Source organism: Myotis brandtii, unplaced genomic scaffold, assembly GCF_000412655.1.
Source record: "Myotis brandtii unplaced genomic scaffold, ASM41265v1 scaffold190, whole genome shotgun sequence".
In the NCBI taxonomy this organism is placed as follows: Eukaryota; Metazoa; Chordata; class Mammalia; order Chiroptera; family Vespertilionidae; genus Myotis; species Myotis brandtii.
The window spans coordinates 5173939-5188846 of record NW_005357076.1 but is presented as its reverse complement, the minus strand read 5'-3'; the positions used below and the strand labels follow the sequence as shown (position 1 = coordinate 5188846).

The 14908-nt window shown below is 40.1% G+C and overlaps 1 protein-coding gene across 1 annotated transcript in view; it reads left to right on the top strand.

Annotated features, from left to right (window-relative positions):
• The window catches only part of MCU (mitochondrial calcium uniporter), a 44070-nt gene extending 30812 nt beyond the window's left edge, over positions 1-13258 (top strand). Inside the window, exons 7-8 of the mRNA XM_005864703.2 lie at positions 9530-9646; positions 11899-13258. Coding sequence (XP_005864765.1) covers positions 9530-9646; positions 11899-11976 — 195 coding nt within the window. The 3' untranslated portion in view covers positions 11977-13258. The remainder of the gene's footprint in view (positions 1-9529; positions 9647-11898) is intronic.
• Positions 13259-14908: the final 1650 nt, after the last annotated feature.

Sequence of the window (14908 nt, the reverse complement as noted above, 5' to 3'; positions counted from 1 at the left end):
CTGGGAGCAGGCCTAAGCCAGCAGGTCATTATCTCCCGAGGAGTCCCAGACTGCGAGAGGGCACAGGCCAGGCTGAGGGACCCCCTCTCCCCCCCGAGTGCACAAATTTTTATGCACCGGGCCTCTACTGTATATATATAAAAGCCAAGCAACCGGAACAACTAGAATGACAGGAACAACTGGTCACTGTGACATGCACTGTAGCCCTCCATTGGCCCAATCGGGGGCAGGGCCGGCTAGCTAACCTCCTGTGTCCCCTCCCCCCAGCCAGCTGGCTCCGATTGGCCCCAATCAGGGTGGGCCGGCTGGACCCCACCTGTGCACGAATTCGTGCACTGGGCCTCTGGTCCTGTCTAATAATAAACAAACATGGTAATTAATCATACCTTCACTACCATCGCCATTGGCTGATCAGCGCGATATGCATATTAACCGCCAACAAAGATGGCGGCTAATTTGCATACTGCAGGCAGGGCGGGACACCGGGAACCGCCATCCAGGCCCCTGTGTGCAACCCAAGCCGCCGGACGGGCCGAAGGGAAGGCGGCCCCCTGGGACCCAGGAGCCGCCTTGCCTGCGGCCTGTGATCATGATCGTGATCGGAAAGCCAGGCCGCAGGCAAGGCAGCCCCCTGGGACCCAGGAGCCCATCGGCAAGGTCTGCAGGTGAAGCAGCGATCAAGCTATGAGGGGAGAGGGTGGGGGGCGGAAGGAGCTATAGGAGCAGCTCTGGCCGAAGACTGAAGACTCCGGCTGGAGCGAGGAGCAAAGACTGAAGGCTCCAGCCTCAGCGAAGATTGTGTCCAGAGCGAAGACGGAAGGCGGTGGCCAGAGTGAAGGTCTGGGTCCCAGGTGCCAGAGGAAAACTGGTGCTGGCAGCCAGGGGAAAGAAGGCCTATTGCACGAATCTTCGTGCAACGGGCCTCTAGTATATATATATTTTGAGAGAGAGGGAGAAGGATAGAGAGATAGAAACATCATCGATTGGCTGCCTCCTACATACCCCTACTGGGGATCGAGCCCATAACCCGGGCATGTGCCCTGACAGGAATTGAACCAGCGACCTCTTGGTTCATGAGTTGATGCTCAACCACTGAGCCACATCAGCTGGGCATCAGGCACTATTTTAGATGCTAAAGAGACAGATATAAGATATGGCTTCTGCCATCATGAAGCTCACAGACTATAAAAAGAGCCATATAAACCATTAAATTCGGAAAAATATATTACAGTAAGTTATAGAATAAGAGGACAAGTGAGAAGAGTGGCCAGTGGTAGGATAACTTGTTCAGCTAAGTTGGTTGGCTTTTTATGTACTGTGTAATTAATTTAACGGTCAGATGGAGTAGTCCCAAGCTTTTGGTTTTTGTTAAATTCTTGGAATGGAGAATTGGTGATACCTAAACAAATAGTTAAACTAGCCCAGCCAGCGTGGCTCAGTGGTTGAATGTCGACCTATGACGGTTCAATTCTTGGTTCGATTCCCAATCAGGGCACATGCCCAGGTTTTGGGTTCGATCCCCAGTGTGGGGCGTGCAGGAGGCAGTTGATCAATGATTCTCATTATTGATGTTTCTATCTCTTTTTCCCTCTCTGAAATCAATACAAAAAAAATATTTTCAAATAGTTAAACTAAACTCTGGGCTACTTTTCAGTATGTTAAGCGAATACGTGGGGGTTTTTGTTACTGTTTTTACTTCATGGAAGAGAGGCAAAAATTAGATATCTAATCATTTTATACTCTTGGTCTATTCTTTATCAACCAAGGCTCATTTATTACTTATCAGTAGCTATTAAAGACACTGTTTGAATTGGTGGAATTTTTTTCTTTGAAATAACAGAAGCTCATTTCATATTTTCTCTCATTAAATAACTGTACTTACTTCAAATTCAACCTGCAATACTTTATTTTCTTATGAAGCCAATGAAATAGTCATTAATTATTAATAACACTGTCTCCTTAATAAATAGCTAATTGTCACTCCTTAAGTAAATATCAGTAGATAGAACTAATTTTTGTTGCCAGTGATTTTTTTTTTTTTTTGGAACTTGGAAATTTATAGTGTCACTTTAGGAAGTATAAGGGATTTATTATCACTTATTATATATGTGATACCACCACAGATCCAACCTCCCTTAATAAAAAAGAAACATTTGAAATAGCTGAGACATGTTTCTATTTCCTTAGGAAACAGAAGAAAGCTAAGAATTGTTTATCTTATATTTTTAATGGCTGCTATAAACTATTGGCATTTTTCTTCTGTTGTTGTTAAACCAGTGGTCATGGGCCAGTTTATGTGTAGAAAAATGAAAGCCCAAGAGTATTATTTAGCCTTTTTGTCCTCCTAAACTTGTCTGTGTAGAGAAGAGAGATGGTAAACCGTTCATGTCTGCCATTGTTCGCTCAGAGTCTCCAGCACCTAGTTCCATGTCTGGCTCATACTACTCACTCTTGAACAGAACTTAACAGCCAGAAAAATGTATCTAATCACAGCTCTGGACAGGGCTTGCATATGTCTGTCTGTCTATGTGTGGGTCTTTCCCTCTCCCCTCACTCATCTTCCCTTATCCCTCCTCTCTCTCTCCCCCTTAGATACATACCCCTTTAATGGGTTCTTTTTATGTGTTTATTGATTGAAGTCCAGACCCCTTAGCCTGCTATTGCCTTTGCTGTTGCTTTCTGTCTTTTCCAAATGTCTATCAACCCCACTGTGTATGTACTGTGTTCTAAAAAAATCAAATTATATTCTTTATTTCCCACAAATACCCTGAGTTGTTTAAACCCTCATTCCTTACTTCACACATTCTATCAACTGAAAAAGTTCTCTCTGTTGATCTCTACCTGTCATATTTCAAGATCTACTTAACTGCCTATCTTTCATGAACCTTTGACCTACAGCCAACTTCAAATTCTTCAGAATTCCTATAAGCACATTGTGCCTCTCATTTCACTCATCCTGTGCTATCTTGTATTATAATTGTTCATGTACAGTGTTTTTTCCCTCCTACTAGACTATGATATCTTTTGAGGCTTGGCATTTAGTTTCTTCAATTTTTATTGCCTAACACTGTGCTTATATCTTTAATAGCCTATCTGCCATACTAGTTAAATGCTATACTAGTACTTCTGTGATTCCAAAGCATTTTTGCTGCCCCCAAGTGACAAATTGCAAAATAGCAGTAGTAAATAATATTGTCATTTGTGACTAAGAAAACTTGACCAAATAAAATATAGATTCTCAAGTTAAATATCCATATTCACAGTTAACATCCATGAAGCAAAATGTTTGTTCAACATCATTTAAATTCTTCTTAACTCTTGTTACAATGAGATGCTGCATTTGTTAGCAACCTAAATGTATTCCAATAGTATATTAAGTTCCCAAGAATCTTTATAAAATGACAAGCTCCTTTAATTCATAAGATCAAGTGGAATATTGAATTTTACTGACTAATATTTCAGTGAAACCTGAGTCTCCATTTCTGTTATGGAAAAAAGAAGCCTGACCATAAGAATTGCCATTCTGAGCTACTTCAGCATGCATGTGGACTGCCCATCTAACACCCTGCATTTTCTTTCTTTATTTTGAAGCGAGAGGGAGAGGGAGAGGGGAAAGAGAGAGAAACATCAATTTGTTGTTCCACTTATTTATGCAGTCATTGGTTGATTCTTGTATATGCCCTAACTGGGAATTGAACCCACAATCTTAGCTTGTCAGGACAACACTCTAACCAACTGAACTACCCAGCCAGGGTGCCCATGCATTTTCATCAAAGGGGATATTGACTCCAAGGGGAAGAAAATTGGTTCTTGAAGAGTAAAACATCTTAGATGTTTATAATATATCAATAAATATACAGTGTATTTGTGGTATTAAACCTTTTTGGGAATGAGGGTAATCAGGAAAAAAAATACCTAAAAAGGCTACTTAGGGGGACAATAATGAAAAAAGAAAAGTAGCTTTTAATACCCTTGTCATCTCTATTTCAACAACTGTCATTTATATTCTACTCCAGCAAACCACTTCAGTGATTGTTCAGGACCTTCTTTCCTTGAACTGCCCTACTTATATACCAACTTCTGACCACAATTTATTTTCTTTCTAGCCCTTTAGTTCACTCACTTTCTCCTTTGACTTCATCCAGATCTTTAGGCTACTGATAGCTCTCTCTCTTAATTTTTTACTATCACCTTCCTCATGTGTTGCTTTCTTTTCTATCAAACTTAGATCATATTGCCCTTCTCTTCTTAGTATTTTACAATCCTTACCCCATTGTCTTTCCACCATAGGTACTCTATAAATTCCTAATCTTAGCCATTTATCCTATATCCAGACTACTGCACATGGCTAGAGAAAAATCATAAATAGTGTGCAATAGGCCACTGCTTAGATTTCCTTCCCCGATACTCCCACACTATTTATTCTAAGACTTTACATTAAACTCCCCATTTCACCCTTAACCTTGCCTCCTACTTATAGGAAATTCAGATAACAAATATAAGCTTTCTAATTCCTAAATTTGTATGTTTAACAATATTTGTACTTACTGTCATCCTATTTCCTTCACGCTCAAATAAGAGGTATCATTTCCCTGTTCAGGGCTAGCTCCTCCACCTGTTTTTAGCCCCACTCTCCACCCCTACTTCTAGTATCTTACTCTGGTTTATTGTTTCTGTTCCCTGTGTTATCAACCATCTTCCTCTCTGAATTTCTTCCCAAGCTGTCTGCATCTCTTCTCACTAATTATCAAATCATCAAATTTCTAAAATAGAGTCTAGAACAGCCGTGGGCAAACTACGGCCCGCGGGCCGGATCCGGCCCGTTTGAAATGAATAAAACTAAAAAAAAAAAAAAGACCGTACCCTTTTATGTAATGATGTTTACTTTGAATTTATATTAGTTCACACCAACACTCCATCCATGCTTTTGTTCCAGCCCTCCGGTCCAGTTTAAGAACCCATTGTGGCCCTCGAGTCAAAAAGTTTGCCCACCCCTGGTCTAGAACATAGTTGCTTAGTAAATGCTTGTTGCCCAAAAGAGGGAGCATAGAATAAAATTGAATAAATTTAAGTTTGTGTATATAGTTACATTCTAAGCAAAGATAGGTAAGTAACCTAGTAACTGCAATTTAGATGAAAGTAAAGGGCTTTCCCTCAAGTTTTTAATCCAACAGTTATCCCTTCAGTTAGTATTTATCCATTATCTGTCATCATCAATAATTGAATATTTACTTCTACTTCTAGTATGGCATACTAGGTAATCAGACTCCCATTAGGAAAAATTAAAATAAGCAGGCAAAATGTAAAATGCATCTGACTGTGGACATGGGAGAGCCAACAAGATAGAAACAATTACCAGGCAAGGACCTGAAGAAGTAGAGTGCTGGGAAAGTGAACCTGATACTAGGTTTGCTTATTCCTCTGGAGATTTACATTAATTAAGGATGGTAAAGCTGAGAGGCCAAGAAACTGAGCCATCTTTGATAATTTAAAACAGGGGTGGGGAACATCTGGCCCACGGGCCATATAAGGCCCAAGAAATCATTTGGTCTGGTCCTCCAAGGCATTGGGGGTGAGTTAATTAAATGTTTGACCAAATATAGCAGGCTAATTTTTAAGTTGATTATTTTGTATGGCCTGCAAATGATGTTATAAATATCCAAATGGCCCTTGGCAGAATAAAGGTTCCCCACCCCTGATCTAAAGGATCAAAGCCATAGAAATTGGTGTCCAGGGATCACTAAAGTAGGTTCTCTCAGAGACTGTAGCTCATCTTCAGTCATTTCAATCCCAAAATTAGATTGAAGTAGTCCTAGAATTCTGGTCACTCCAGAATGCTAATGCTCACAAGTCCTAGGCAGAAGCAAACAAATCATCCCTGAGCAGAGAAGTCAAGAAAAAGAAAAGCTGTAAAGATAGGAAAGAAAGAAAACTGATGTGATTAATAGATTTATACATTAAAAAAATACAAAAACATCTACACTAATAAAAGACAAACATGCAAATTGACCATACCTTCGCTATGCCTTAAGCCACGCCCACCAGCCAATCAGAGCAACTATATGCAAATTAACCCAACCAAGATGGCGGCCAGCAGCCACGGAGCTGGAGAAAGCAGGAGGCTTGGTTACCACAGTGATGGAGGAAGCCAAGCTTCCTGTCTGCCGTGGCTGGCTCTGAGCTCCACTCAAGGCTACAAAGTTTAAATTATAGAAGGTAAATAAATGCCAGAATAAAAAGAAAAAAAGAAAAAAAGGAGAGGCTGGGAGCTTCCATCGCCGGGGGGCTTGGCCAGCCTGAAAACAGCCCTCAGCTCCTCACCCAGGCTGGCCAAACCTCCATGGGGTGAGGGTCCCCACTGGGGGGGGGGGGCTTGATCAGCCTGCAAACAGCCATCAGCCCCTCACCCAGGCTGGCCAGGCACCCCAGCGGGACCCCCACCCTGATCCGGGACACCCTTCAGGGCAAACCAGCTGGCCCCCACCCATGCCCCAGGCCTCTATCCTATATAATAAAAGGGTAATATGCAAATTGACCCTAACAGCAGAACGACTGGGAATGACTGGTCACTATGACACACACTGACCACCAGGGGGCAGATGCTCAATGTAGGAGCTGTCCCCTGGTGGTCAGTGCGCTCCCACGGGGGGAGCTCTGCTCAGCCACAAGCCAGGCTGATGGCTGCCAGCAGGAGGTGGCAGGAGCCTCTCCCGCCTCCTCAGCAGCACTAAGGATGTCCGACTGCAGCTTAGGTCTGCTCCCTGATGGTAAGTGGACATCCCTGCTGGTAAGTGGTGGTGGCAGGAGCCTCTCCCGCCTCCTCAGCAGCACTAAGGATGTCCGACTGCAGCTTAGGTCTGCTCCCTGCTGGTAAGTGGACATCCCCCGAGGGCTGCCGGGCTGCCAGAGGTATGTCTGACTGCCAGCTTTTGCCCGATCCCCCAGGGAGCGGGCCTAAGCCAGCAGGTGGACAATCTCCGAGGGGTCCCAGACTGCAAGAGGGCATAGGCTGGGCTGAGGGGACCCCCCCGAGTGCACAAATTTTTTGTACACCGGGCCTCTAGTGTAAAGATAATTGGTTAGAATCCCTAAGTGAGTTTCATAAGGTTACTGGATACAAGGTCAATATACATAAATCAGTTGCTTTACTATATGCCAGCAACAGTTAGAAAATGAAACTTTATAAAAGATGCATCTTAAAAATACCAGGAAATAAATTATGCAAAGACCTCTATGCAGTAAAAACACAAAATTAAAGAAGACTTAATGGAATAATATAGCATGTTCACAGACTAGAAAAGTAAGTATTACAGAAATGTCAATCAGTTCTATCCAAACTGATCTATTTGATTCAGTGCAATCCCAGTCAAACGCAACAGATTTGCGGATGGGGGAAGAGATTTGAATAAGCTGCTTCTAAAATATATATATGGTAATGTAAAGACTAAGAAAAGCCAGGAAACTCTTGAAGCAAAACTAGGTAAATCAATTTGTTTTATCAGATATGGAAGACTATATAGCTTTAGTTATAACACTATAGTAATTAAGATAGTGGAACAATGATAGACAAATAGTACAAAGGGATAGAAGAGAGAATGCAGAAAACAGCATAAATGAACTTTTGATTTTAAAAAGATGGCACTGCAAAGAAAGGAAAGTCTTTTTTGATAAATGGTGCAAGGATAATTGAATATCCATATTAAAAATGAACTGACCCCATCCTTATACTGTAAACAAAATTAGTTCCAGATGGATTGTAGATCTAAATATGAAAAGTAACACAATAAATAAAGCTCCTGGAAGATAATATAGAAGAATATTTCAATTACTGTGGAAAAGGAAATTATTTCTTAAGTAGAATGAAAAATGATAACCATAAAGATAAGAATGATAAATTAGACTGTTAAAATTAAAAACGTCTGTTATTAAAGCACACCATAAAGAGGGTGAACAGACTGGGAGGAGATCTTTGCAGTACATCTGGACGAAGCTGGGGCTGTGAGGGCCAAGCCCCTTGCACGAATTTCATGCATCAGGCCTCTAGTATATCTCTAAGAGAAATAAAAACATAATGTGCACACAAAAACTTGTACATGAATGTTCATAGGAGCCTTATTCGTAGTAGTCAAAAAGTAGAAACAACCTGTATGTCTATTAATTGATGAATGGATGAATTGTGGTATATCCAGTCAATGGAATATTATTTGGCAATAAAAAGTAGTACTGATACATGACACAAATGGATGAACCTTGAAAAAAGCCAGACACAAAAGGCTAAACATTGAATAATTCCATTTATATGAAATGTCCAGAATATGCAAATCTATAGAGTTAGAAAGTAGATTAGTAGTTGCCTAGAACTGGAGGTGTTGAGGAAGATAGGAAGTAACTATTAGAGTATGGGGCTTCTTTGGGGGGTGATGAAAATGTTCTAAAATTGATTGTAGTAATGGTGGTGTAACTTTGTGAATATACTAAAAACCATTGAATATTATACTTTAAATGAGTGAATTGTATGGTATGTAAATTATATCTTTGTAAAGCTGTTTTTAAAAAATGAGGTAGTACTTCAGCACTCACAGTAGAATTCCTGTTTAAAAAACTGGTAATACCAGCATTGACAAGGATGTAGAGTGATGGAAACTCTCATACTCTGCTGATGGGAGTATAATTGATACAATGATTTTAGAAATCTGTTTGATATCACTTCTTAAATTTGAACATATGCATAAACTATGATCTAGAATTTCTACTCATAAGTATATACCCAACAGAAGAGATAAGTCCAGAAATGTTCTTGGCAGCATTATTCATAATAGCCTAAACCTAGAAACAACTCAAAAGTCTATCAATAGTCCAATGGATAACTAAATTTTGATGTAGACATACAATAGTATATAACATAGCAAGAGAAATGAAGAGACTACAACTACATACAAAAGATGAATCTCATAAACATAACATTGAGTGAAAGTAGTCATATACACACTATCTAACTTCATTTTTATAAAATTCAAAGAACAGGTAAAACTAAGCTGTAGAGTTGGGGTGGGGGGGGATGCTTAAATGGAGAAGCTATAAAGAAAACCAGAAAGTAATTATCATAAAAGTCAAGATATTTATTACTTTGGGAGGAAGGAGGGTTAGTAATTGGGAAGGGGCAGGAAGGGAGCTTCTGGGTTGTTGGCAGTGTTCTATTTTTTTTTAAAGCTGGTAATGATTAGCATGTTCAGTATGTGATGATTCGTTGTGATGCACATTTTTAGTTTGTGTGCTCTTCTGTGTGTGTTTCCCAATAGAAATGTTTATGAAATAATTAAATATTGAATACAACACATGTCAGCATATACTTTTTTCTGCCAAGGGCCAGATATTTAATTAACTCACCCCTAATGCTTTGGCCAGACATCCCCCACCCCTGCTTTATATGTATGCATATGTGTTGAATCTTATCAACAGTATGTAAATGATTACTTTGTGAAGATGGTATGCTAAGGACTAATAATTTAATTTCTCCTTTATTTTGCAGGAGTATGTTTATCCAGAAGCCAGAGACAGACAATACTTATTATTTTTCCATAAAGGAGCCAAAAAGACACGTTTTGACCTAGAGAAATATAATCAACTCAAGGATGCAATTGCTCAGGTAAGTTTTCAAAAATAAAATTTAATAAATTTCAGCCCCATTTTGTATGGCATTATCATTATTATTATTTTAAATCCTCATCTGAGGATATTTTCTCCATTGATTTCTAGAGAGAGTGGAAGGGAGGCAAAAGTGGGGGAGAGAAAGAGAGAGAGAGACATCAACATGAGAGAGAGACATCGATTGGTTGTCTCCCGCAACTGCTCCTACTCAGGGCTGGGGAACTGCAACCGAGGTACATGCCCTTGACCAGGAATCAAAGCTGTGACCCATCCGTCTGCCGGATGACACTAACCACTGAGCAACTGGCCAGGGCTGGCATTATTATTATAATTCTCCATAACCACAGTACTTCAATGGGTAAACTGAAAGAATGACCCAACCCTCTTCTTCCTATATAAATTATTCCTCAGCTATAATAATAAAAGGGTAATATGCTAATTAGACCTGATGACCTTCTGGACGAAGCCAGGGCTGAGAGGGAAACCCAGATTCCTGGTGCCTGCCAGCGGCCGGAGGGAAGCCTGGGTTCCGGGTGCCAGAGGGAAGCCGGTGCCGGCAGCCGGGGGAAGGAAGGCCTACTCTTACACGAATTTCATGCATTGGGCCTCTAGTTTGATATAAATCACTATTTTAGCATAGACACCTCTAAAAGTCTTATAATACAAGCAGGTGAAAAGATGGTGAGTCCTAGCTATCCTATTAACACTAGCATATTGAATTTCTTAGACCTATTTTTACTTTTTCATTTTGTTTCTTTAGAGTTGTCTTTTTTTTTTTTACTTTTCTCTCTTTTTAAATCTTTCTTCAATAATTGGCACAGAAGTTTCTCACCTAAAGAGTGTGGTAGCAATGGGGCAAAAATAAAATCCAGATAAGAGAGAGAGATTACTAGGAATCTTTGCCCAGAGCAGGTGAGAAATTATTGAACTAGAAGATGCTTTTTAAAAAGACTGATACAGCCCTTTCTTTAGAGTTGTCTTGGATAGAGTGTCAGCCTGCAGACTCAAGGGTCCCAGGTTCGATTCCGGCCAAGGGCATGTACCTTGGTTGCAGGCACATCCCCAGTAGGGAGTGGGCAGAAGGCAGCTGATCGATGTTTCTCTCTCATCGATGTTTCTAACTCTCTATCCCTCTCCCTTCCTCTCTGTAAAAAAATCAATAAAATATATTTTTTTAAAAAAAAGATTGATACAGCCCTAGCTGATCTGGCTCAGTGGATAGAGCATCGGCCTGTAGACTGAAGGGTCCCAGGTTCGATTCTGGTCAAGGGCACATACCTGGGTTTTGGGCTTGATCCCCAAGAGGAGGGCGTGCAGGAGTCAGCCAATCAATGATTCTTTTCATCATTGATGTTTCTATCTCTCTCTCCCTCTCCCTTCCTCTCTGAAATCAATAAAAATATATTTTTAAAAAAGATTGATACATTTTATTTTTCATAATCTTTACCACTTTCAGATTTCTGAGTGTGCCTTCCTCACTCTGAGATATTAGATTTTGGTGAATAAATCCTCATCTTATTTTCCATAGTCTTTTATGACTTTAGAGGTGTGGTGTGTTTTTTTTAGTCTCCAAAAGCTCTGCCATCCCCTTCTCTGGACCTTCTCTGCCTTCTCTGTCTTCTCTGTCCCTTATTGGTAATGGAGTTGTGCTTTGAATAAGCTTAACCCTAAGTAGACTCAGGTCTTCTGTTGCTCTGGGTGGTGGTTCTCAGCTGGAGGGACTGCACCACAATCCTCCCTGGAGCTATTAAACATGCAGATGCTGCAGCCCCACCCTAAGCCTATTGAGCTCCTCAGGAGTGAGGGTCCAGCCTGTGTGAGTTTTAAAAGTGCTGCATTGACTGACTACAAATCCTTGTTTTAAAAGTCTGTAGCTATTGAAGAACTTAAACAACTATTGGATACACAACAAAAGTCTTTGAGGAGCCAAATTAAACTTCTGGCTCCAGGCAAAGGTTCGTGAAAGGGCACAACAGCAAGGTGCATCAGGTGCTCACCATATTCTTGAGCCTGAGTCCTCCCTATTGATAGCAGGTCCCTCTGGAGGCTCTGTTGACAGCTGAAACTGCCAGCCTTTGGCGCTGGTCCCCCTTTGTTGCCCTTGGTCTCTGAGGCACTCTTATTTTGAGAGTAATTGAGATGATTTCTTTGACACACAGTGATGGAGGGAAGACAGTTTCCTTTTCTTGGGAGACACTAATATTGAAAGCTTCATTAGCAAGTTTTTCTCACCTTTTGTTTCTATTTTAGGCAGAAATGGACCTTAAGAGACTGAGAGACCCATTGCAAGTACATCTGCCCCTCCGACAAATCGGTGAAAAAGATTGATCTGCAAAGAGCCTCTGAATCCCAGCAGAAAGAACACTTGTTTATAACTATTGCCTTTTTAATTAAAACATTACAGGTGGAAGCTGGGAGCCATGTTGGGGTGGAGGGTTTTTACCTTTAATTAAAAACAAAACAACAAGGAAGTTAGGGAAGAAAGGAATGTTAAAATCTGAAGATCAAGCTTTGTGAAATATAAGCTCAAAGGGCTTAGTTAATATTGTCTTAATCAAGCATCTCAGTTCCTGGATGAAATAAGTTATATATTTGAGAGATTCAGAAAGAGTAAATGATGCTGGGGTGTTAGTTTCTTGCATCTTCTTTGCAGGTCAGCAAAACAGTAACACACCAGCACCCCACTCAGCTCTATTTTTTTTTTATTTAACTTTTCTTATTTTTGACATAGGAGTCAATAAACAGACCAGAAAAGCATATCCTCAAGATATGTGGGTGGCAAACAGAGTCTGAGGCCAGACATTAGCATTTACTTTAAATTGGACCCAGCCTCTACAAGTAAACAGGAATCCGCCCCACTTGTGCCCCTTTTCTGACCACCCACCCCTGTTGGTTACATTAATTTTATCCATATGATTATTGGAACCAATTTATGACTGTTTGATGATTGACACTCTGGATTAAGCCTTCTTACATGTCTTTATATTCCAGTGCTCTGGATCAGTATCTAGGAATCATTGGCAACACTGTATGAAGTTTTTTTGTTTTGTTTTGTTTTGTTTTGTTTACTAATTAATTTTTGAGGGGAGGCAGAATTTCCCTCCTTTAACTACCCCATTGATATTCCACTCTCCCTCCATAACTCAAATTGGAGGGGGAGTGTTCAGCTGTATTACCAAATCAGAAAGATGAAAGGTTTACAAAGTGGCTAAAAATCATGTCTGTGTAGCCATTTCAGAACCAGAATGATTTCATTGCTGTTAATCTGCTTGTGTGACAGCATTCAAGGCCAGGCCACCAGATGCCACTGTCTCGTCTGGAGGCTTTGTCAGTCTCGAAGGACACACACACTTGAACCCTGTTTGTGAGCCCTCCCACCTCCACCACTTCAGGAGTTGTAAATCAAGTGTGTGGATCACAAAGGGTGCAATTTATCTTTATACAGGCATACATTTCTATGGCTCCTTTCGGCCTACCTTCTTCACCCAATTTTTTCTTAAATTGAGAGAAAGAAGCATTAATCTTATACTCTATCAAATATTTTCTACCATATTTCCAGTTGACATGTGCACTTGAAAATCAAAGGCATCTGTCCAATATTCTGTTTTTAATTACTGTGGGGGCAGGAGGGAGAGGAAGATGGGGCTTGCCACACAGCTGATTGGCTTTTTTTCTTTCACGTGATTCATCCCTCCTCATTGTGGCATGGGATTCCTTTCTCTTTTTCTTTCTCCTTTGGGATCATTGTGTATGAAAAGAAGAATTTTTAATGACAAACCCAGACTCCAGGTGCCTTGCAGAGGTTGAAGGCCAGCCAGGATTGCTGCTGCTGCTCCTGCCACCACCCCTTCCACTGGCATGATGGAATGAAAGGATGCATGTCTCCACTTCCCAGCCCCGAAGAAACAGCACAGTGCAATGAGCAAATCCTTTCAGGATGTGTGGGAGGCAAGGGAGGGAGGATGGATGGGGAGAAAAGTCCTTTAAACAAATAGTAAAATATTGAACATGTGTAAAATCCTGTATCATTTATGAAATATGTATAAAATCAATGTAACTTCTGGAACAATAAATACTTATTCAATTTTTGAACTGTAGCATCTCATTCTTTAAAGCAAAACCAAAAAAAGAAAAACAAAAAAACTTATTTTATTTTCCTGTGATTCTAGGTGGAAAGCTTTTTACTTCTGAAATAATTTTTATAAAAATACCATTTTGAAAAGATTTGTTCCTAGAACCTATATTCTTAAAAGAGACATTTCATTGATTTTTCCTGAACTAAGATGGTCAGTAGCTTCCTCATTTTCCAGTGCCACCCAAGGGTAAGTGACCGGACCAGCTATAATAAAGCCAGTGGCAACACAGAGACTACTATCACTATCTCCTGATTAAGAGGAAAATCATATCAGACCACTAGATTGCCCAGTGGTCTCCTAGACTCCAGAAGTTGTTCAAGGATGAGTCAAGATTAAATATTCATTATTTTAAGAGTTTGTGTCAAATTTATAATGATCACCAAACAAGAAAGGGCCACATGCTGCCTCGTCCATCAAAAGCATATCAAAAAGCACGTATTAAATAAAAGATTAAAATCATGTGATCTTAGTGGATTCAGAAAAAGCATTTGGCAAGATACAACACTAATTTATGATTAAAACACTCAAAATGGGTATAGAAGGAAAGTACCTCAAGATAATAAAGGCCATATATGACAAACCCTCAGCTCATATAATGATGAAAAATCTTTCCTCTAAGATCAGGAAGAAGACAAGGATGCCCACTCTGACCACTGTTATTCAATATAGTCCTGAAAGTCCTAGTCAGAGCAGTCAGGCAACAACAAAAAATAAAAGGCATCCACATTCGGGATAAAGAAGTAAAACTCACTGTTTGCAGATGACATGGTTCTACAGGACTCCACCAAAAGACTATTAGAAACAATATATTGCAGGATATAAAATCAGCATACAAAAATCAGTTGTGTTCTTATATACTAAAGTGAAATATCAGAAAAAGAAATGAAGAAAACAATTGAAACAAAAAAAATTATAAAATACCTAGGAATAAACTTGAAGTAAATAACCTATACACTGAAAACTACAAGACATTGTTGGAAGAAATGCAGAAGATACAAAGAAATGGAAAGATAGTCTATGTTCATGGATTGGAAGAATTAACAGTTAAAAATACCATATTACCAAAAGCAATAAACAGATCTAATTCTCCCTTGGACAGGAAGATGGATCAAGGCTAGAGAGCT